This window comes from Macrosteles quadrilineatus, unplaced genomic scaffold, assembly GCF_028750875.1.
Source record: "Macrosteles quadrilineatus isolate MER2022 unplaced genomic scaffold, UCM_ALF_1.0 Scaffold_7__1_contigs__length_78375512, whole genome shotgun sequence".
NCBI classification, from domain to species: domain Eukaryota; kingdom Metazoa; phylum Arthropoda; class Insecta; order Hemiptera; family Cicadellidae; genus Macrosteles; species Macrosteles quadrilineatus.
In genome coordinates this window covers 75,464,408-75,489,406 of record NW_026542600.1, presented here as the reverse complement: position 1 = coordinate 75,489,406, position 24,999 = coordinate 75,464,408, and the positions used below count along the sequence as shown (strand labels likewise).

General features: G+C 33.8%; 1 protein-coding gene across 1 annotated transcript; it reads right to left on the bottom strand.

The window, feature by feature from the left end:
• Positions 1-26: 26 nt before the first annotated feature.
• On the bottom strand, positions 27-23,926 carry LOC128998279 (lachesin-like). The gene is made up of 7 exons (XM_054424339.1): positions 23,734-23,926; positions 14,320-14,561; positions 12,929-13,185; positions 10,123-10,386; positions 9,303-9,442; positions 6,729-6,846; positions 27-3,769 (listed from the first exon to the last, which is right to left on the bottom strand). Coding segments are annotated over exons 1-7 (1,071 nt in total). The 5' UTR covers positions 23,783-23,926; the 3' UTR covers positions 27-3,768.
• Positions 23,927-24,999: the final 1,073 nt, after the last annotated feature.

Genomic DNA, 24,999 nt, shown 5'->3' with positions numbered 1-24,999 from the left:
ATTTAACAAATATTTATTAAAACATATTTTTCGTGAAAAATTTATTTGAGAATAAAATCAATACAATAAAACCCATTTTGTTTTACAGATCGACACAAATTTCAATACTGAATTACAAACCATGAATACACAGCTGATTCACTTTGAAGATTGACAAGATTAAACATTGGTCAAAATGGAATGGACCCAATTTAATAAATGGTATTAAACTATTTATTTGTAAGTGTTATACTTACAGAAGTCAGGACAAAAAATATAATTGAATGAGTTTAATCGTGGCACATATAACAAGTGCTTGTTTTATGTTGTATATTTTTAACTAGGGTAAATGCTAATTTTTTAAGTAAATAGGCTGAGTATTCTCATTGGCTTCAAAGTACTTAACTCAGAACATTAAGTATACGGTTTTAGACACATATAAATCCTTATTTGTTTTTAAGATATATTTACAATACCAAAAAGCTTATCTGAATACATTAAAACACATTTACAATATAAATACACTGTCTTATAAATAAATCTGTTGACTAAATTAGTGAGACAACATAACAATGGAAAAGAAAATTTTACACAAATGTTCAAATCATTCACAAAAAGTTAAATCAATAATAAAAAAATGTAGTTCTTTTCAGAATCCATTTACAGTAGGGAGTCGAAAATCCGAAACGTCAAAAATCCTAACCGCTCCTGAGGGTTTTGAAATATTGAATTAGCACAGAGACAACAGATCCAGTCTGTGTTTTGTTCGTTTCCAATGTATAAGCTCTTCATATTTTTTTCAAGAAACGAATTACAGTAATATAACGAAAATACCTAAGTACAAAAACCATTATTTTTATTTCATTAAATAATGAAAAGTACTTGATACTAGTGGAATGTAAATTCATTGTGGAATAAGATGCAATGTCTTAAGTTGTATAATAATCTAATCAAGTTAACATCAATATAAAAACACTTATTTGTTCTTTTCCAATACAATTCGTCAATAATAATACTGAATCTGTATTTTTAATACTGTAGGCCTAATTTTGTGTCTATTAGGCATTTCTAGGCTATGTTTGAAAATCCAAACAAATCGGTAATCTGAACTACCTACGGTCCCAATTGGCTTGGATTTTTGACTCTCTACTGTAGATAAAGCTACATTAAAACATTAAACTGCACTTTGGTGGTTTGACTTGGGTCCAAGCTGCAAAAATTAACAATGTGACATGTATTGGCAGCAAAGAGCAAGATTGTGCATTTTTCCCAGGGTAAGTTATTTATTGTGTAAATAAATCAATATCATGCTCGATATTAAACTAAAATAACAAATTTATAAGTTATATTTTAAAATTATACATTAGATTAAAATATGATTGCATAACTATTTATGTGGTTTTACAAGTTTTTTATTATCAGTGAAAAAGTATTTTACAGGCATTAAGAAAACTGGGTAGGTTTCCAATACTCAAAGTACGTAAATTGTTTTGTTTCAGAAACTCACTGTGGCAATGGTTTGGCAGATAATATTGCTAGGCACTGAAAAGCACCTTCTGCAAATGTATAGGCACTGTTACAGACCTTTTCCCATATGGCTACAACAATCAACTGATATTGATACCCATTAGAAATACAGTAGCAAAAGTGTTGATTTGCAAAAGGAAGATTTGTTTGGGGATTGTTTAAATTGAACTTCGGTATTTTAGGTAAGACTTGTTAAGACAGTTTTCACATTTAGTAATAACACTACTATTGCAGAGACATCATTGAGGGAAATTAAATATTAAACCATTTAGGGGTAAAGATAACACACATTTTTGTGGTTAATCCGGGTAATCAGGTATCAAAATATGGTCAAACTTTCAATATTGATGAGTAAGGTAAATTTCTACCATGTTTTACTATTAAGAATTCTTTGATATGAATGCCAACCATTTGTCCATTAAAATGTGCTCCATTGATATGTACAATATTTGACTGTATTTATTTATAAAAGTGACAAGCCTAATAATATGACTTTTCACTAAAATACAAATCACTGTGGATAAGTATGAAATAGTTTACTACTCTCGATCTTTAACAAACTATTACAAGATTCACTTACTTTATAAATTTTGTTCAAATAAGTGTGGCTTATACACTAATATTGTTGTGGTTCTAAGAATGATATCATGTCATACTCGGTACAACTTAAGTGATAAGATGGTAACTAAAGAGTGCTGGAAATCATTTTCGCTCTTTAATACCCCACCAATTAATTACTGTGTTTATGTTTTGCTGATTCGTCACAAAATAAGTGCAAAAGTGTTTGTAAGAGTTGAATATGCTGTTAGGACTTTCAGCGAGTATTAAACAGAACATAAAATATATAAAATGTATATAATAAGAATATATAAAAAGTTGATCATTATTTTGCTTTGTTCTACAAAGTGATGTAAAAATATCACATTGAATGATCAAATAAAAAGTTAAAACGAGTCTTAAATAAATAAATACTGTTTTTTTAATCATAGGGACGGATTAGTAATGTATACAAAGTCAATTTTGTACTAAATTTACTTATTATAATAGTTTTGTGACAGATTTGATTCAGAGAGTTTTTTTTTGCAGTGTGTGACTGATTAGTTTTGGTAATACTCAAAACGCAAAGACTATGCATTACACTTGGTAAGGGTTAAACATAAGTTTTGTTCCAATAAAAAAATCAGTCTCGATTAAATGGATTATCTTTACGATAACTGTTTGAATTTTCATTGGCATATTACAAAAAAGGAAAAAATAAATAAAAGATATTATGAATGTACAAATATTACAACATTATTCAATTTATATAACCTGCTGTCTTTTATTATTATCTCATATAAATGTGGACATGCTGCCATTGGTAATTCCCTACTTGCAAATTATTTGTATGACATTGTATAAAGATTTGTAAATATTTTCCAAAACACTGTTAGTAGGTTTTATAAAAATAGTAACTTTCTGGAATACTACAGTAACATTGCAGGTAAAATGTGTGACGTTGTAAATACCTGGAATGTGCATACAAAAATACTTAAAAAAAGTGTTTAACCCTAATAACTTTGTATTGTACTGAATATATAAATGTGACATTACACTCGGGTTGAAAAAATATCAAATGTATCAAAAAACAATTGCGCGAATATAAATTCATTGATACTAGTGGAATGTAAATTCATTGTGGAATAAGATGCAATGTCTTAAGTTGTATAATAATCTAATCAAGGTAATATCAATATAAAAACACTTATTTATTCTTTTCCAATACAATTTGTCAATAATAATACTGAATACAAAACACACTTGTCAAAAAGATGACAAATACAGAAACAAACTGCTCAAAAGACAAGCAACAGTTAGACGGAAATAATGAAAATCTTTTGACTAAAACACTACCAACTCTGAAAATGTTGGTACAGATCTATAATTTTGGAACTCAAAATTGGCTAGCCTACTTAAAAGTAAGTAATCTTTAAAAGTACGTCAGGTGCTAAATGGAATGATTAAAATATAAGTAATATAAAATAACATAGTATATAAAAAAGTAAACAAAACTCAGATCTAAGTCTTATTGCTAAATAAAATAAAAACCTGTATACACCGAACAGAAATGAATGTTGATAATCAATTTGTACAGAGTTTGCTTAAAATAGAGCTGCTAGAAGGAAAGCACTTACAGCAAGGATCAAGGGAGAAGAAGTGATTCTAGAAATGTGGTTATCCGCAGTGAGTAGACCAGGATAGTTGATGTTCGGCAATGGGATTTCTGCAAAAAACAAATGCAATAATAAATCAAGTAGTTAATAAGTAAAACTTACTTTTTAAGGCCTTTGTTGGGATAGCAGAAATCCTAAATGGGGAGGGTCTATTCTTTACACAATTCACAAAAGTATATTGTGAAGTTTTTGAGTTTATTGTACCAGGATCTTTCCGTCTCTTCCAATCAGCGCTAACAGCGACTCCCTAGTAACGTAATTGTGTTCTAGGTTTTACCTTGGAAAACTTAGCGCTCTTTATGAATTTCTATTTGAGAAAAGAAGATACAAATTACACCTACAACCTTATAGTTATGGTATACAATATAAAATATACTATTCACTAAACAAAATAACATGTTTTTTTTGTTTATTCAAACATTTTGTGAACTGCATGATTATTACTTTTTCTTGTTTCATGGGTATCAAAGGAAATCATTTATTGATACAAAAACAGTGGCTGGATAAATCTTATCAATTTATCATGACTTAATATAATAAAATAGTTAGTTATTAGTGCACTTGAATAAACAAGCACGCCAACAAATAAATTTAATGCAATGATCAATCTCAACCATTACCTAATGTGTATATATAAACTCTAAAGAAAACTTGAACAGAAACAAATTTTTTATGAAATGTTAATGAACTGTTTGGAATTATGAAAACGAGATTCTGATTATGAATTTTCATTAATTATGTTGAATTTATATGGGATGTAGTCATAGTTTCTATCTGTCATTCTTCAATGGAGGGATTGGGTACAACTGGACTTTAAGAAGCTGGAGAGAAATGAAGAGAAGACCCAGATCAGAGAAGGCTAAGTGAAATAATGATAAATAATAATAAAACAACTAAATTTGCAAAGTGCTATCAAGAATACCAATGGTTACAGCAGTTCTGTTAACAATTTACAGAAGGAATTTTTTGTTATTTTTATTGTCTACACACTGTTGGTTGGTTTGGTTTCAGTATCATTGTTAAGTATTATGTTCTCATTGGTCCGTCTGTACCTGGGCTCGACAATAATATCATACAGTTGCTGTGTATGCATGGGGAAACCACTAATCAAACTTGGCGATGGTGGAGAACGATTATGATTTCCCATGACCGCAGGAGACGAAGATAATGTCTTACATGGTCAGGGAAGATGTCCATGATTTTGCCGCGATTGCGGAAAACAATAATGAGGTTTCCATGATCGCAGGAGAAGATAATCATGTCTACACAACCGCGGATATTCAAGATTAGGCCCCGATCACGGAAAACGGTAATGATATTTCTGTGACCACAGGAGACGATGATGATGTCCACACGACCGTGAGATATATTTACCATTTTGTGGCTATTACCCAAAATGATGGTGATGTTTTCGTGACCAGGGGATGATGATGAGGGGGTTATGTCTACACAACTGTGGGAGAAGTTTTGGATTTCACCGAGATCACGCTGCCTTCTTTAATAACAATACTCATTACTGTGGATTTAAGTCTTAAAAAAATTCTTTCTGTAAGCTATTCGGATAGTCGGTAATTCGGGTAGCTGGAGTTCCACTGTACTTTTTAAAGAGTATTACCATGGAATTGTGAAAGAATGAAATAAATAATAGTTAGAGGCAGATAGTTACCAAACAGGATTTGTGCCTTATTCTAAAAAAAAGTATAATAACCACAATGGTGTTGAAACAAACAAAAAGTAGGCTACTATACATTAACTAGAATTTTACAAAGGGATAGAGTTCAACTAGCACTAGTATAGGCTATATATATATATTTTTCTAAATTGTTTGTCCATTAGACCCTGACTCCCAATTGTTTCAGGAAAGCTAGCTGAACTCCACCCTCTTTTCAAAAATGTTGTTAAGGAGAAAGGAAGGATACACAACTAACTCCTGAACTAATCTAAAGGAAAAGACCCAAGGAAGTTAGGAGAACACAAAAAAGGAACACAATTTGACTGATATTTCTGGCAGTTACAGTTCTAGCACTGTTGACAGTGGATGTAATCTAGGAAATAGCAGTTGTAAGGTAGCAAAATATGTAAATGAGTAGAATTAAGGTACCTCACAATCTCACATACTGTTTGGGGACTTCTTAGTAGATGGCTATCTTGAGCTATAGTTTCTTCTTCTTTTTTATAGGGACAGACGGAAAATTTGAATGTATGGATTGTGGTATGTTTGGACGAAAATAAAAAGGAAAAATTAAAATGTCTCTGGGATTTTTGAAATTAAATGAAGTCCGACTCTAACAAGCACCGTTTTAAATGTCTGTCAGGCTTGCCAACATTTCACTTGCATAGACTAAAAATTGTAAACTGTATATACACACATATATTTACACCATTGTTTTTGCTTCTGTAGTTAGTTGTGTGGGTTAGGAATATTTTTGAAGGATTTTCTTTTATCACAGTTAGTGTACAGTAGACTCTCCCTCATCCGGACTAATGTGGCAGACGTCCGGTCCGGATTACGAAAAATCCGGACTATCAAGAGTCGAGCAAATACAGTACTGTATTTAGCCGGTTTTTTCATTTTGTTCCAGGTCCACAGTATTGATAGCTGGGCAAATGCAGTTCTACTGGTAATAATTTTTACCGCTGTGTTATATTGAATTTTTTTGTTATCCGAGGTAGTCTCGGTCCTGTTTAGCTCAGATAATCAGACTTCTACTGTACTGTGCCGCTAAAAAATCCCGATTGCTGATCCGTACTAGCGGGAGTCTGGACAAGGCTGATCCGGATAAGCGAGAGTCTACTTACCAGTAAAAATAATTTGAAATAAGTAAAAAATTATACAAAATTATTCAAGGTGCGGACACAAAAAAATGTCTATTCACATATTAAACACACTGACTAATAATTACTTGGAAATAAACTTTGAACATGCCTTATATTTCAACTACAATAAAACACAAATTAATAAACAAGGTGATTCAAATTTAAAACTAAAAACAAAACAAAAATACAAACCACTTGAAAAATATGTAGAAAATAGATAAGAAGACCAATACGGTGGAAGGCGCAATAGGCACAGCAGCTGAGTAGCGAGCTTGTCCACAGGCAGGAGGGCAAACGGGGATAACGGTCTCTGTAAGCAAGCACAATCACTACACTATCACTACATGCTTACATACTTAATACAGACCATTCCTTAAAATTAGGCATGTGTCAATTCTCGAACCGTTTCTCGATCCTACCAATTCTTGGACATTGTTATCAGTATAAAGAATATATTGTTAAAAATGTGATGCCAATACCAGTTCACCTCGCAGTGGACAGGAAAACTTGTAAAAATTGAATTTTGTAGCCATTAATTTTGTCAACATGTATCCAGCAGCTGTACACATCATCGAAAAAAAAAGAAAAAAAATTATCCGTGTTTTATTTTGTACTATCTTTTTGTTGCTAAAAAGTACAGTAAACCTAAATAACTTGACACCCGGAGACTCGACACTCAACAGATGGTGCACGTCTAGCTGGCTTTGTCTTTATATTCTGTTTGACTTTTCAAGTTTTAATTGTTGATTATTCAACATTTCTTCGAAGATTGTCAATTTATGAAAAACTTATTGTTATAAAAATTTATGTAATAACTGGTCTTTTATGTATTCAATTATTAAAACACACTAAAAATTTCAATGTTCTGGATAACTTATCAACCCCCAAACTCGACAACCTCTGGGACCACGAATTGTCGAGTTAGTAAGGTTTAACTGTATATTAATTTAAAATATCATACGCCAAGCCAAAGTTAAATTTGTAGCAGGGTTTCTACTAAATCTGGTTTGAAAAATTCAAGAGTTTTCCTTGAGAATTCAAAACAAATTCCTGAATTTTAAAAACTACTTACTATTGGAACCGAACTTTTAAGCTTTATCACGCCATTTTATATATAAAAAATTTAAAATTAGAAGATTTTTTTTAAATTACTATTTTAGTCACATAATGCATTTAACTAATGTATTTAAAAAATGTGGAACGAGAGCTAATTGTGACACTACTCCTAAGGATCAATGTTGTCGGTATTGAGAATAGAGAATCAATTTGTCAGGTACAGGTATCAACACCTGTCTATTTAAATGCAGTATGCAGTTGATTTATCAAATTATCAAACTATGACTAGATATAGATAAGTAATTATTGACTACTTTGCTGAAAATATTTATAAAAATCAACAATCTACAGAAAAATCACAACAAACAATTAATGACTATTACTAAATGAAAAAAGGGGTTTTAAGGGATTCCTTAAAGAGAGCACTGTACACCATTCCTTTAACATTCCCGATTTCCTTTACTAATTAATTGAAACTGATGTTGATTCATAACCTATTATCAATAAATTACTGATTGGAGACTTATTACTGTGGACTAAATGGTAAGATTTCATCAACACCTTGATGGCATTTTGTAAAATAAATTACAGGTGTCAACATACAAATTTACTTGTCTAAATTTATTGGATGGGCAAAAATGGAAGAAAGATTATCTAAATAAACTGTATTTTCTTTGGTTACAGCTAGTAGCTTAACTGGAAAATAAGTTATCCATACTTATGATCAGCTTCAAAACAAAAATGATGGTTTAGACTTCTCTCAAAATTGAATTACAAAGCGAAACAGGGAATCATAATGCTATGCAATTAACTGAAGATAAACAAAATTCACTAGATTATAAAGGATTTTTTATCACTACTCAAATTCTAGCAAATGAAAAAGTGTACGATGCAAGCATTCAGAGCAATGACAATAAACATGCAATTTGTATTTAACACTTAATGGGAGTCTAGATACAAAACATAATATGTTATTTGAAGGATATAATAACTACATAATACTATTTATTGACTTGTTTTCCCCACGGCAAAACCTACATTGTGTCCACAAAAAGTAGGTCATTGGTGTATCAATGCTGATTTAAAATTAAAGCAAAGCCATACTCATACTTCTAGGAAAACGTTTGTGTGCACTTTCAAAAATACAATTTATGATTATATAATGATCAATAATTGGGAAAATATCATACATTGTAAACCATTGGAGTGTGTTAATTAAATTAAAAAAGTAAATCTACATTTTCAAGTTCGGTCAAAAAAGGGTAATTGAATGTGTTAGAAAGCATTTTTAATTTCTTTGAAAAACAAGTATGTATGCTTTGAAGCATACATTGTCCAAGGCGTAAGATTTTTTACATATCAGAAACACTCATTTTTAACAACACACGCTTCAGAGATTAGTACAAAGAAAGTTTTTCCAAGGGCTATTTTTTGTTTTGTTTTAAAGTAGTTCTATGAAGAGCAATTTTATGGCCCTTGCTTGAACTCAAACATCACTGATGAGCGGTTAGCAACTTCACTGAAATCTTTTCCCACAAATACAGCATAAAAATGGAGTCTAAAACATCTAGTTCAGTATAAAAAGTTCTAGGTCCTTTAGAAGAAACACTATTTGACAAGTATAAAATAAATATTTGTTTAAAAAGATATATAAATACAGTATAAACACTAAAATAAAAATATAAAACACACATATACATAGTAACTTACCAAACAAGTGAACCCAAGCCTGAGCAGTGCCTAGTTTATTGGCTGCTTTGCAGGAATAGTTGCCATATTGTCTCTTCTCAATAGTAATCACACGGAGAGTTGTGTCAGTAAACTCATCGGCAGTAGCGAAGTGAGAAATCCTGCCAAATAAAATACATGACTGGTAAGTAGAGATATGTCTAACATTAGGTTACTGTTGACTCACAAGAACTACAAGAATATTAAAATTAAACACCTTTCCCATATACTGTAATCATGCTGGTTTGTGATTTTGTTCGAATAAAGTATAGCCTAAGGTGAAGTAATAATATTTTCCATTTTTTCCCCTCGAAACATAAAATTTTGCTATTCCTTCACAAATTGTTTTGTAGAGCGAAAAAAATAAAGAAAAACAAATTGGCCTAATTTATTATATTTAAGTGAGGTTTTACAATTAATGGTTAAGGAGAAAATTAAAAAAAAAATTAAATTAAATTTAGTACGTTATTCTTATAGAGAATAAATTAAATATTGTGGTTTTCTTGTATAGAAATATTTTGATACCATTTGGCAAATTGACTTATCTGTGGTCACAACAAAATAATAGCAACACTATAGGTATGAGATGATAACTATAAATTTCAGTAAAATATATCAAATTTAGAGTAATTTCAAAGAAGTGATATTAGACAAAATTAGGTTAGATCAAAATTACCTTATTAACCACTAGCAACAGAGCCTTTTGTGGTTAAATAGAACGGTCTCTAGAAAAATAATGGTTATAAACCCCATACACCAGTTTACGTCTGCAGCACACCTCCAGTAATTTTTGTTTACTCACGAGTAATGTTGGTTGTTGGAAAGCTGAACATCATCTTTAATCCATGAGAGTGCTGGAGGGGGGTACGCCTCGACGTGGCAGACTAAGTCCATGTCATACTGTAGTGCCTGACCTAGGCGTGGTCGGGGCACGGTGATCACAGGAGAGAACTCCACCTCAACTGCAATGTTACGTCTGGCGCCCTTGCCGACTCCATTCTCTGCCACACAATAGTATGTACCTCGGTCTTCCTTGCGGATGGCACTTATCTTCAGAACGTGTCCTCTGTAACGCAATGGATTATATACAGTATAGCCTGGCTATGGATCTGGGAACCACTGAAGGACTATGTTTTTAATCTTTAAGAACAAATGGATACACTTTTTCTATTGTTAAGTGATTTAAATACACTACGTACCAGGAGGCAAGAAAACTTCTACAGTTTTCAAATGACCTTATATCTAAATTTACCTAACTAGCCTATCTAACCTAGGTGTTTTTTTACACCAGTTAGGTTAGGAAGATAAATAAATGTATTTAGGAGGTCACTTGAAAATGTGAGGAGTCTCCTTACCTCCCAAAAGTAGGGTATTTAACCTCTCAAAGTCTGAGCCATATAAATGCCTGGGCCGTGTTTTTTTTTAGATTTTAGCATTATTATATGTTTATTATAAAAACATATTATATATAAAATTTTAGTTATAGTATTTTATAATTGATTTTATTTTTATTTATTTATTTTATTTTTATTTTTGAACGGGTCATGGTTGTGTATACGCGATTGTTGCCCGGCGGCAGGACTAGGTCTACGTCACATATACGCGACAGTGGACTTTAAGAGGTTAAGGCCTGTTTTGCCAGAAGGGGCTGTTACGTCTAACGCTCAATCGCTCGATCCAGTGCAACTCCGCGTCAATCGCCGCCCACTGCTTTGCATTGTTTCAGGTTAGTCTATTTTGTACGAAGCGTCTATCGCTACAACCGCCAGCGTCTGTAACTTAGCTGCTAGCGTCTTTCACAAACCACTGCTCCTGAAGCAGATGGAGACGCAGTCGCTAGCGTCTATTAGAAGAAGGAACATGTGTTTTTTTGTTGTTGCCTGTTCTTAATTATTTTTTGGAACGGAGCGAAACAAAGCTTTTTGGGATTGGCTTCAATGCAAACTTTCTAACACTATCTCTCAATAACGGCTGAACATATTTTTAGCCAAACTTACCAAGGTTGTTTCGACAAATGTTTGGAAGGTTTAAGACGAAACAATTTCAATTTTTGATAATGCCTATATAATTTAAAAGTAGTGATGGGTCCGTACTTAACGCCAAATGTCGGCTCCACCGCTTCTTGGGAAAGGAACCGAGACAAAGAATGGTGAAATGTATGTACCGATACCTTCGGTACCAAGTTAATAGGTTATATTTTTATTTACTCATTTACGAAATTCAAAATGTCAACCATGATGATTATTTCACCGAAGGCTATTTGAAAGGGCATATTTATCATAAAATATTATCAATAGTAGGCTATGGGATGACTATTTCAGTATTTGTTGGTTAAGTTGTCGTCACTATTGTCAGCTGATAGAGAGGTGCAATCATCGACACCAATTGCTCCACCAATCCACATTCTTTAAGCAGAAGACAGAAGGCAAGTTTAATAAAGACTGGATCAAATAAATGATGGACTTAACAAAATTATTACAGTACCGTACCTTAAAACCATCCTTTCCTTATCTGATGTTGGATTATTAGTAACATTAATAATAGGATAATAGTTACAAGATTATTTTTTTAATTCATAGAGTTCTTCATTTGACTTTGTTTTGTATGAACTATGGAAATACAGAAGCAACATAAACAGCAGATCAGCTAGCACACCGCTGAATATACGTCTTAAACCTCAAACTCAGTCAAGTTCACTCTAACTGTTTGACTCAGTCCAGTCCAGAAAGTGGCTGAATGAATTTATTAATATTTGTTATTACCAATGGTTAAATGTTGGGGTAAGTTACTCATGATTTCGACGAATCATATTGCATTTGATCTGTAACCACCGTGACAAATGGCAACACTGCACATTGCGCAAGACTACTATTTCAATTTTCAAGTTAACGGGTAGGCCTATGTATTTTTTTATGGATGAGACTACATGGCTACCTGACTAACAGCTAAGAATTCATTCAGTAAACCAAAAAGGGCTTTTATTTGTTATTGTTTGTATGTTCGGTGGTTCGTACTTAATTTTGTTTTTGTCTTTCTCTTTCTCCAACGAGATGAGAAAGTTTAAAATGTAGTTTAGCGTTGTCCGTCTAGTTTCTTCGAAATTGAAGAATGGACCTTTGTTTTTGCCTTGATTTCTTAAATCAAATTTATATGTTGATGTGAATAATTAACCTTTTTTTGTGTGTAAATAATAAGTGAAAGTTGGATTAAACTTAGTTTATTACAAGAATGTAGAAGTAGGCCTACCTTAAGTTGTTGGTTTTATATACTAATTTTTCATAAATTCTTGTTAATCCCAAGAAACAACTTTGTGCAGCAACAACAACAATTTTGTGTTTCTTGTTGTCCCAAGTTTGGAAGTATTTTAAAACTGATCAAAAACAACAGATTTGCAAAATAAAACATATTATTTAATAGGCTTATATCTAGAGTTGGGTGGTCTAAAAGCACTTTTAACCTAAACCCACAATACCGGTACAGGCGCTAGGCCTACAAAATAACCATCACAGTCAACAAACTAAGCCTTTGTTAAAACTGTAATGGGGTTTGGTCAAAAGGGGTTTTACTGTACCATTACACCTTTACTATTCCATTGACTCATGAATTACCTGTAAATTGATCCACCAGTGGGGAGAATGGCATTGTTTTCTCTTCTCCAAGATATTCTCGGAGGAGGGTAACCACTTGCGTAGCACTCCAAAGTCACCTGCTGTCCTTCACTGACAATAGCTGATCGAGTAGAGTTGTCTGATATCACAGGAGGTCTACGAACCTGCAGATCTACTTCTGCTTGAATTTTGTTGTTGAGCGCGATTATTACTGCACATTGGTAATAGCCCGCATCAGTTTCCTGGATGTCTTTAATCTGTAATAATATATGATTAATAGTTAAAAATTGTTAGTTGCTCAGTATTTTATTTGGTTTATAGCTACTTTTAAGCCTTTGTAACTCTGTAACGTTAACTGAAAAACATTATTAAGAAAAACACCATTCTAGTTTAAAATTTAATGTAAATTATTTTTGTATGGACGTGTTTTGTGTTATAATACATAGCTTCTGAGATATTTAATAAAAACCATAAAAATCTGCCACTCAATAATTCTTCCAGTGCCTATCACTATATTGATCGGAAATATGGGCGCTAACAAAAGAGTGTAAAAATAAACTTATGATTTTTTTCAATAAGATTCTGAGAAAAATATATGGACCAATTCAAGATGAAGAAGGGTGGAGAATTAGCAAAAGTAGAGATCTGAGAGATATGTATCACCATCCAGATGTTATAGAGCAGAGAGGTTATAGCAAAGATAAAAAGCAGGAGACTGAGAAGGGCAGGACATATGTGGAGGAAAGAAAATTTATTGATAATAAAAGCTATGGACTAGAATACAGTAGACTCCCTCTTATCCGGACTCCTCGGGACCGAGGCCAGTCCGGTTAACGGGTTTTCCGGTTAAACCGACGTCCCCAAAAACTCGTTAAAACGGACTGTTTACTGTGATATTCGACTTAAATTTATGAGAGCATTGTATTTAGACACGTGATCACTGGTCTCAAATCTTTCCCACGAGAACAGTCGTTTCAGGACTGCCCACTTCCTGCCGATCTAGTCCGGTTAAACCAATGTGCTGATAAAAATTTTCCGGTTAAAGAGATGTCATTTCCGCCCAGTGAAGTCCGGTTAAACCGATGTCCGGTTAAAAGGTGTCCGGATAAGAGGGAGTCTACTGTAACCCAAAAGGTAGGATAGCACTTTGCAGGACGAGACTATGATTAAGAAGCCAGGTACTGAAGGATATAGCTGCGCTGGGCACTACACCCTACACCTAGGAGGCAGCCAAGACTTAAGAGTGGAGAGGCATCGTAGGCGAGGCTAAAACCTTCTTAGGTTTTAATGGCCAAGGAGGTGGGGTAAGGTAAGGTTATACAATACATTTATTTCTACAGTATTAACATTACTATTCTTTCAACCTTTTAGGTTATCTGGCCTGGGCCTACCTGGAGGGTGTAAGTGGAGCTGGCAGTATCATATCTGAGTGAGAAACGTCCGTCAGGAATAATGAGAGAGCTGCCTGTAGAGATGGGTAGAGGTTGGGTGATACGGTTACGGTCAATCTTCATCCATAACACCGGATACTCTTGAGCATACTGAACCGAACATTCCAACTCTACGGTTCCTCCAATGTCCTTGATCTGTTCTTGTGAGATATAAGAAATAGTTGGAGTACGTTGAGCTGAACCTAAAACATGTTACATATTTAAATAAACTAATTAATCATATTTTATGCTACAACAAAATTCTCTACAGTAAGAGAAGATACAGCCGACTCCCAATTTTAATGAGAAATCGAGAAATCGTGGATATATCCAAACCTATCATAAAATGCTAGGGAAACTATTGACTTTGATTATATTTTTAAGCTATAGAAGTTGAGGTAATAATAAACCATTTTTAAATAGTTTATATACTTTTTAATTTTGTTTCACACAGGTATATTTAAATACCGTACCTCCATCGCAGCGAAACAGCAGACTAAGGGAATTTCCATTTGCCTGATTAAATTTTTAATTAAATATTTTCTCCAATATGTCAGATTTATCACTTAATCTAGAACCAAGAATTCAACAAAATAGGACTTCAGCAGTCATGTTTCAGCCTCTACAACCTTTTGATTTCAAACATCCTGAGCAGTGGGAAACGTGGTACTAGCGGTATGAAAGGTACAGAATTGCATCAGGACTAGACAATGAACTTGAAGAAAAGCAGGTAAGTTGCTTGATATATTGCATGGGACCTGATTCTAGAAGATATCTTAACAGCGCACCTTTCAGAAGATGATGAAGCCTCATACGAAACTGTAACAAAAGCTTTTAAGAAAACATTCATTGGGAAAAGAAACGTTATTTACAACAGAGCAAAATTGAATTCAAGATCCCAACAACCAGATGAACTATTCGATACTTTTCTAGCTGATATAAGTTCAATGGCAGAACACTGTTCATTCAAGAACCTAAAAATGAACTAATACGTGACAGAGTTGTAGTGAGTATAATTGACTAAAGTTTATCAGCTCAATTAGAAGAAGATTCTAATCTAACACTTGAAAAGGCAATTCAAAAATGCAAGCAAAAGGAATTCATCAGCAAACAAGCAGCGGATATGGAGATGATTAGTCAACAAAGGTATGCAGCAATTTACAATATTAATTCAGACCAGAAACAAAACACAAGATTTTACAATAATGCATCTGACTTCAAGACAGCTCAGAAAGAATCATGCTGGGACTGTGGAAGTCCAAAGCACCCTCGCAAACCATGCCCCGCTAAAAGATTCAACAAGTAATTACTATGACAAAACTGTAGCCTACACTTTGCTAAACCCAGGAACTGATAGGCAGTCTAAAACATCAGAATCCACAACAACAACCTGTGAAACTACTTGGTTTTTGGCTGGATGGCAAGTTGACTTGGGATAAACACATAGGTGAGTTAGATACCAGACTTTCCAGAACAGTTATCCTTCTAAGGAATCTAAAAAACTTGGTCACTGATACCTACTTAAAACTAGCCTATTATGGCCTCTTCCACAGCCTAATGAGCTACGGTGTCATTGTCTGGGGGCAAGCTTCGGAGACAAGAACCATTCTAAAAACTCAAAAGGCTGCTATAAGAGCCATAACGTCCAGTGCAAGGCATGAACATTGCAAACCACTGTTCCGTGACTTGGGAGTCGTGACTGTTTACAGTAAATTTATTTACAACTGTCTGGTACTGCAGAAAAAAACTTCATAATTACAAGAGGAGGAGAAATTTTAAACATTCCTTTCTGCAGGTTGAGCAAGCAAAAAGACTGCTATCCTGTCCTTGGCATTAGGCTATTTAAACTTTTTTGACGAAATCTATCCAGTCATTACTGGTCAGCGATGGATGTGGTATAAGGTATAAGGTATAAATGTTGCAAAAGGGCCATTCTGAAATTAAGTGAAATTTTTGCCCAAGATTTGTTTTAGGTTTTGTATGAAAGAATATTAATAGGCCTATTTAATATGTTTTTTAAAGTCTAATAACAAATTAAGTACATATTCACCCTTTTTAGAGGTCAAAAATGAAAATAATATAATATGCTGTATTATGTATAGTAATTATCCATGGAAGTTACCTCCATGGAGGTTACATTTTTCTGTTTAGTCACTTATAAATCCTAACCTATAGATTCATATATCCAGAGCTTATGTTTTCTACAAGAATAGGCCTCGGGTACGATACGAGCGGTGAGCGGCACTGCTCTGACATCGGGTCTCACTTAATTGCGTGTAAATTTGTTGAGGGTGACCACGATATGTATGAACGGCGGGTGGCTCAGCGCCGCTTATGGTTCCAAGTCAAAACCAATTTCCGCGAAAACACAGCTCACCACTCAGGTGAGTCATGCTTCAGTTCAGCCTAAAATGACAGAGAAATAGCATCAAACGTGCCATACTTGTTGATACGTGAGGTGCAGTCCAGGGAATGTTTGTGGAATGGCCAGCCATATATAATAAATATCTTGGAAGTTTTAAAAACACTTCAGACACCAGAAAAGTATAGGACTAAGTAAGGGCTAAAGTTTTTTTTCTAAAACCCAAGTTTTTCTTTAAGAGCGAACAATTTTCAGATAGCAACAATAGTTGCATTACGTCTTGCGGGTAAGTACAGTTTGCCATTTTCGACTAAACCGACTCCCACAACCAGGGAAATTTGATGAGCGAGCGTTATAAATGTGCTGCTCGTATCGTACCCGGGGCCTAACAGGTGTCTCCCAAATAAAAAGTTAAAGTGAAGATTTTAGCATATGACATGCATTATTTGTTGCACACATGGAGGTTACAAGTACAAAAGGTACTCGCCTTGCCAGAAATAAAATCCTGTTTATTAACAGCAAGTAAGAAAAATGAGCAGAAAACAATCAACAGAAACCTAAACATTGCTGCCCCTTCTTTCTCAAAACTCCACCAATGGACAGTGCTGCTCTCCAGTGAGAATTTGTAGAGGTTTTATGTTCCATGGAGGTTACATCCAAACCCGTGGGCAACTTTTGTCTTTAAATTAAGCTAATTAGATATTTTTGTAAAATTTATAATATCGTGTTAAGTCTAGGTTATATCTTTTATTACTGATATTGAGAATTTTGTTACATAATTCAATGATTTTTTTCATAAATCACTTGTCAGTGTAGTGAATAACATGGGTGGGGGGGAGGACATTCCATGGTGGTTACATTCCGGGTGTACTTTCCAGATTTTATCTCTTAAACATAAAATTGTTTTAATAAAATAACATTGGGATCTCTTGAATACACTCTTGCTTCATAAAAAATATCATGTTTATATAGATTAGTTTTTTTGGGTAGAAAACAAGAAAACATTGAGGGACAAAAAATTCCACTTAATTTCAGAATGGCCCAGAAGTAGACTATCAGAAATCAAAATTGCAAGCAACACAAGTTAGTAATGTCAACGAAATTAGACATTTAGAAGAACCGGGAGACCCTGAAACTAGAGTGGCATATTTAGGGCTAGTGAATGCATCAAGCTATGACGCCAGTCCCCGTTGTTCACTCACTCCTGGTTATCCATTGCTAATGATAACTGTCAATTACTTGGACTTTTTGAATGGTAAATACTTGGCTGTTCTAGACTATTATTCACGATACTTAGAAATGATAACTGTGCTCACGATGACTGAAGATGAGCTGATAAAAAAGATGAAAGCCGGTTTTGCTCGATAGGCCTATGGGATCCCTGAAATTGTCAAATCTGATTCTGGCTCGCAGTTTACAAGCTCAGAGTGGAGAACCTTTGCAGCCGATTTTGGGTTTAAAACAATAAGTTGCAGTCCTAATCTGTTGAATCTTCCAAACCCTCTGCCTAATTGAAGCCTATTCAATACACTGTTATTAACACTGTAAGTTACAAACTGTGGACACCATGAAAACTGTTAAAAATCATAAAATAGGCTAGGTGAATAAACAGTGTTGACATGTTAGGCCTTAAAACTTTCACAAATGTTGCGATAATTATGCAGGAGACGGTGACTAAGAGAACCATTGTAATTTATATAGGCCTACCGTATCATTTGAAACTATATTTTTACCAGAAAACAATGGTGCAGAAAAATGTCTGCCGTCACAAAAACTTAATATACTACGATCGTTTTAATTTTATTTAAATGTTGTATTAGGCACGTTGATCTGCACATCAATGTTTACACTGTAAAATCAAAGTTAATATCCTAAGTTACATTTTATTGATTGATTATATGTCATTCTACAGTAAATATTACCCTTACAACCCACAATTAGACAGTAAATATGTTAATTTAAGTAGGCTAAATGAAATATTTGATTAAAATGTAATTAAGATTATTATACACCACTAGGTCAGAGTCAGACATATTTAATTTGGACTGGTTTGGAGTATGAAAAATTAAGAAGGAATTCATTTTGTTCTTCTCTTCACTTCACCGAGTGGCTTAGCTTAGGTTTTGACCATGTAACCGTTATGTCCCATAATGATAATAGTGTACCGGTAGTGGCAGTTTTAATAAAATGAATAAACAACAAATTGGCTGACTCCATTCTGTACAAAATGTGCACTATGAATAAAGTTATTTTGGTTGATTGATTGATTGGCATTATTCTAACCTAACATAACCCAACCAAACTTCTCGAACAACCTAAAATTTGTTTTATTAGTTGAAAAGACATGTGAGGTAGGTAGGTTGGTTGTTATACGGGTTCGTGACTGTATTAAGTCCTTTGAAGGTAGGTTAGACTAGGGAAGTTAAAGTTAAGGTTATAATTAATGGAGTTGTTGATTTATCTTATCTCCAGACTGTTTTTGCACTTTGTAAATAGTGTTATAAAAACAATAAATAATACTTTCAAAAACACAAGCAAAAAATCCCTGTGCTGGCTTAACAGGGTTATGTTTGTATTGAGAAGGCCGAGTTTTTATCTGCCAAAATATTTCATTTGTGTTGTATACTTTCCACTCTATTATTGTCTTTACGGACTGAGACTGGGGCCACTCGCCTAAAGTCGACAAGTTTCTGGTTCTGCAAAAGAAAGTGATGAGAGTCCCTAGTGGAACCCAGCATCTCGCGCACTCCAAACCACTGTTTCTTCAAAATAAAGTCATCACTGTATATAATGTATATATTTTTCAATGTCTCCTAGAAATTAAGTCTAATTAAATATACCTACTAAGGAATCAGCATGTACATAGCCATAACACTAGAAATAGGTTTTATATTTTCACTGTAAGGCACCGACAGGAGTAAATCAATTAATTGTTTTCCTGTTACTACAGGTTGCAAGTATTTCAATCATTTGCCTCTTGAAGTGAGGCAAATGCCTTTACAAAAATTCATAGCTTTTATAAGTAGGCCTAATTGGGGTACTTTCCTCTTAAAGGGAACATTCATTATTATTGATGATTTATTTTCGATATATCGATATTCTTGTTTTCCCTTACAATCAATAGTCCTTCTGTTTTATTAACTTGGATCTTCAAACGCATTTTGGCATTTAAATTACAAATTGAGAACTAATCTTGTTAAGGCAAAAATAATGTATAACTCACAATAGGTAGGTACCGTAATGGATTAAGAAATAAAACTGGCCTAAACTAACATAATATAACAAACCAAACTTTCGAAATTCAGTTTTTTAACAGAAAAGGCATATGGGAAATAACTTATCAAACGGTATTTTGAAATATTACAGCAAGTTTGGTTAGTTAGGTTAGGTTTAGAACAGTTTTTATTTCAATATATATATTTTTTTAATTGTTTGTTGATACTGAACAATAATTAGGTCTACTTATCTTAGTTGGCAGCTGATGTTTCAATTCGTTAATATCGGTATATCGGATTGAAAAAAATCGATATATCGAAAATAAATTATTGTTAGTAAAATAATTATGAATGTTCTCTTTAATTGGCTCTTAGAAACACCTTTCTATGACTCTAGTGAGTTCTTTAAGACAGAAATCCACCTATATTTAGCCTAGGTAACGCATGGTGTGTGTTTATTTGTTGTTTTTTTTACTGCATTATTGATTTCTTTCTCCAAATGTGCATGGTTTTGATTTGTATATTTAACTTTTAACTTTAATTTTGTTTGCTGGTTGTCTTTAAACTTTGAAGCATGGTTTGATTTTATTGTTAACCAATCTCTGATGATTGTATTTTTATTTAATTGAATTATGTACATATATTAGACATAGCCTATCACTGTAATGTTTCATGCATGGCCCCCACATTCGATTGAGGGCCCTATAACCAGAATCGAGCTCGGGGCCCCTTCCACTATGTTCGCATAGTATGCTATAGTACATGGAAATATTTCAACCATTTACAAATTTTTGCAATGTAAGTAAGGAATAATTACTGTATTTAAGGCCATCAAATCAATAATAAAAAAATGTATTTGCTAAATTATTGCAAGTAGCGTAAATTTAAGTAAATCATCCACTTTTATTTTAAGCTTCTGAAAGTAAATTTCAATTTTGTGTTTGATTTCTCGTACTGACTAGGAATAAAATTCAAGTTATAAAAATAGTAAGACTATGACTAACTAAGGAGCTAAACAATTTAAATGTTTTTGGCACGTTTAATACTCTGACTATTGTATTTTATGTTACTCAAAATCGTGTAATTGTAAAGTATTAGGCCTACATGAGTTATTTAATAACAAAATGGCCTAACAGTCATAATTTCCAAAGAGTTTTTTTAAAGAGCCAACTCAAAAAATTATGAAACTAATGGTAATACTCACAATGTACATAATAGTTCGATATAATCAACATTTCTTGTAAATACTATTCCTTTTCCAAAAGCTGATCTTGTTTTTAGCGTTTTCTACTGATATTTCCTACTCACAGCCGCATTAGGTTGTCCATGTTTACCTTCGTCATTGATAATGTAGCCTTCATGGTACTACCATAGATTAAAAAAAACCTTACTTTGATGTATGATGGTCTATGGTCTAATCATAGCTTTCTTAACATTGTTTTCACTAAAATATTTAATAACATCTGACAAGTCGAGTGAATTTCGCCAATTCATAACTGAACCTAAAATCTAAAGTAGGCTAATATTAATTTTTCACCTTGATTTTGTAATAACTAGGCTATTTGAATTTTAAATATATGATCCGCTGTAAAATATTCTTCAATAAACAAAAAAGGGGGACCAGAGTTGCACCCTTGTGGGGGCCATGGTTTAGTGGCTGAATAAACTATTTGAATTTGAACAACTCCATTCATTATACAGTAGACCCCCTCTTAACCAACCTCGTATTAACCGATAATCGGATTATCCGCCTTCGATCGTAAAATAATACAGTTTGTTTTAACCGACCTTGATTTGAGAGCTCGGTTTAACCGCCGCTTTCTAGGAATCTCGGCATTTCCGCTCCCACGCTGGGCGATGAGAACTGAACCATACGCTTATCTCCACAGGATATGACTAACAATAAGCTATTTTGTGTTGAGCACAAAAAATATAGCATAGCTTATTGTCAGTTTGTCATCATCGTTCGTAGCTCGAGCACATCTGATCTGATTTGTTATCTGTGCGGCAAATTTATAACATCATAAAGTGCGTTACGATTTTGAGAACTGATTATCTTATCGCCGGAGTAAACAAACAACGCAACTTGTAAGGAAGGCAGGGAAAGGGGGTTAACAACTCCAAGGTCAAGATAGTTTTTGTGCCTAGAGCCTCCAGTGAGAGGCTATAAATAAACGTCCTGTTTTGTAACAAAATGGTCGCTTGTATCTTTAATGTCGACAAAAGGTTCTGTACTGTATTACGATGTATTTGGAAAGCATTAATTAATACATTACAATATTAAAGTTATTAAAATAGGAATTTTATTGACTCTTGCCTAGTATTATAATAATATATTCCACTGAAAGTAGGCCTATTTGACTTAACTGTGTTTTGTGTTTATTTGTGACTTTTCTATCAATATGAAACAGGAGATAAGAGTAGTTTATTTTATAAATAATGCAAGTATGACTTCTAAATAATGATTATATAATTCCAAATGAATAGCACTTCATTATGTTATGATTTTAGGGATTGCTTGTTTTATCCGACCTTTTGAGTTATCCAACCTAGGTCCGGTCCCATTAGGGTCGGTTAACACTATTCGTGCTGTCGACATGTTTGAACATAAAAGTTGCATTTATTTCAATGTTAAGCAATTGCGGGAATTCCCGTCATCAGCACCCAACGTGTTAAGAGGGGGTCTACTGTAACCTAAACTTTAACTTCCTTATCTAACTTAACTTCAAAACACTTCTAGGTAATACAGTGACGAATCCACATAACACCCAACCTACCTACCTCACATGTTTATTTATTTTACATATCAACGGACAACTCCATTTTTACATTCATGCAACAAAACAAGATGGAAAAAAACATTTATAACAATAATATAGCATTGCTCTGGCCTTAGCGAAAATTGTGAAAATACATAGCCTACATTTAGAAATAAGAATGTACATAATGATTCAAGTGTAAATAAATAACATATACAATAAATGCCATATCATGGTACTAGTGTACCAGTATGTCTAAATAAGAACTGATTAGGCCCTAAGTATAACTTAAGTACCTAGTTCATAATCAACATTCAGTTGAGTTTATCAATGCATCTAGACCTCTTTGTAGAAACTTAAAGTTTGTCATCTTAGGTTTCTTCTTCGTCTCTAGACGATCCTTTCAAACCGACAGAGCCAAGCAGACGAGGCATTACAGTAATAAAATTCAAACAATCGTAGATTCTTAAGTTTTTGTGAAAGGAGAAAAATTGTTGCACCATTGTTTTCAGGTAAAAATCTAGTTTCTAATGATATATAAATTACTATGAATTTCTTGGTCACCATATCCTGCATAATTTACTGTACTTCAAGTAAGTTAACTTAGACCTATGTATGCTAATTACTGCCTTCATCTTTACCAAGTTCAGCAAAATAATTAACTAGGCCTACCTTGAACTTAGGTATGTAGTATACTTTAAATAGAAACTTATTCAAAAATAAGATACCTATCTTAAACATGGATTATATAAAGGCATAGTATCATATGCTCAAGTTTGGTTTGTACCATAGAAAACTGACCTGACAACATTTAGGCATACTAAATAGGCCTATAATGGTAAATCTAGTTAGACACACTGAGGCAAATTTAGAGTAGGCTAGGCCTACATTTTTCTATTTCGATATTTAAAAAGTTAGGCGATGGTTTATAATATCCTTGGTTAAGTTATATACCAAGGATCCAAAATAAATTCACTGCTGAATCGTGTGAGGTTACGCCCCTCAACTTATAAGCTAGGGCCTAATACAAACAACTTACCAAGCAAAGCGTTATAAAGAATCACAACCGAGATAATTGACAGCCGCATTTTGGAGGGTTCTTCAGATGTCAGTGTTCTTAAAACGTACGCAAAATTAACACTGTTCCAATAGGAATAATGGATTGGCACTTAAAAAATCTCAACCAAAAGTAAAATTAATTATGATTTGCACTTTGCGTTTGCAGCACTCGACACTCGACTAGTGATGTGCGATACGTATCGTATCGTATCGGAATATCGCGATACGCGAGGGACGATACGATATTTCGATACGATATTTGAAAAACGATACGTATCGTATCGCCTAAAACGATATTTGTATTTATATCGGCACATAGAGCGATACGATTCATGTCAAAACGATATTTTTAAGCTTTTTTTGCGCAGGCCGAGCAAACTGCAAAATCTGTACTACTGTACTCTGTGGATGTGTAGTTTGAAAGTGGTTTGAAATAGGAGTTTTTGACGTCTGTAGTTTTGGTTTTTACTTGATAATGTACCAGTCCCATCCCAGTCCAGTCCATTTCCTTTCCACTAGCGTGCTATCTAGCACTAGCAGTGCAGAGTGTAGGCGGCGGTGGTGGGAACTGTCTGTGGCAATTACATTAATGTATCTGCAATCCTAAAATTCTATGGGAAGGATAGGGAAACAGGTCCAAGACGTAGGGAGTTGTGAAGGAAGTAGTAAAGGCGAGCAGTAAGCAGTGTCGAGTGTGGAAATGGATTAATGAATGTATCTGCAATACTAAGACTGTTTTCAGAGTAAAGTAATGATTTTCCCCGAGCAAAGCTTGGTCCCCAGATACTTATATAAATTTGCCGCTTCTAGGTTAGGTAGGGGAGGGGGAAAACGATACGATACGTATCGTTTTTCGATATTTTTGACGATACGATTCGCGTATCGCGATACAGACGCCCGATTCGATACGGCGATACGATATTTTTTTCCGATACGTATCGTATCGCGATACGCGTCCGTATCGCCCATCACTACACTCGACTTAGCTAAGCTATTCTTCTCTCTCTCTCTCTCTACTCTACCTCTACCGCTCTACCTCTACCCAATCAGCAATCACCATTCTTTTATTTTCATTCTGTGTTATGTTCTTCTTCTCCTACGTTCTTCGCCTACCAAACAAAACCACAGAGATTATGCCACGAGCCGTGCTATCGTGCACTTGCTATTTTATCCAGTCTAGATTATAGATTCTAGAATAAAAACAAACTCTGACGTTCACCGCCTTTTTTCGAATCACGTCGTTAAA

What these genes read in the sequence shown, in the direction of transcription:
- LOC128998279 (XM_054424339.1), bottom strand. Translation starts at nt 23,782, where the DNA reads ATGCGGCTGTCAATTATCTCGGTTGTGATTCTTTATAACGCTTTGCTT. An exon ending in TCTTTATAACGCTTTGCTTG is followed by an intron (nt 14,562 to 23,733) that starts GTAAGTTGTTTG and finishes AACATGTTTTAG; the next exon opens with GTTCAGCTCAACGTACTCCA. An exon ending in ACTGGTGGATCAATTTACAG is followed by an intron (nt 10,387 to 12,928) that starts GTAATTCATGAG and finishes ATTGCGTTACAG; the next exon opens with AGGACACGTTCTGAAGATAA.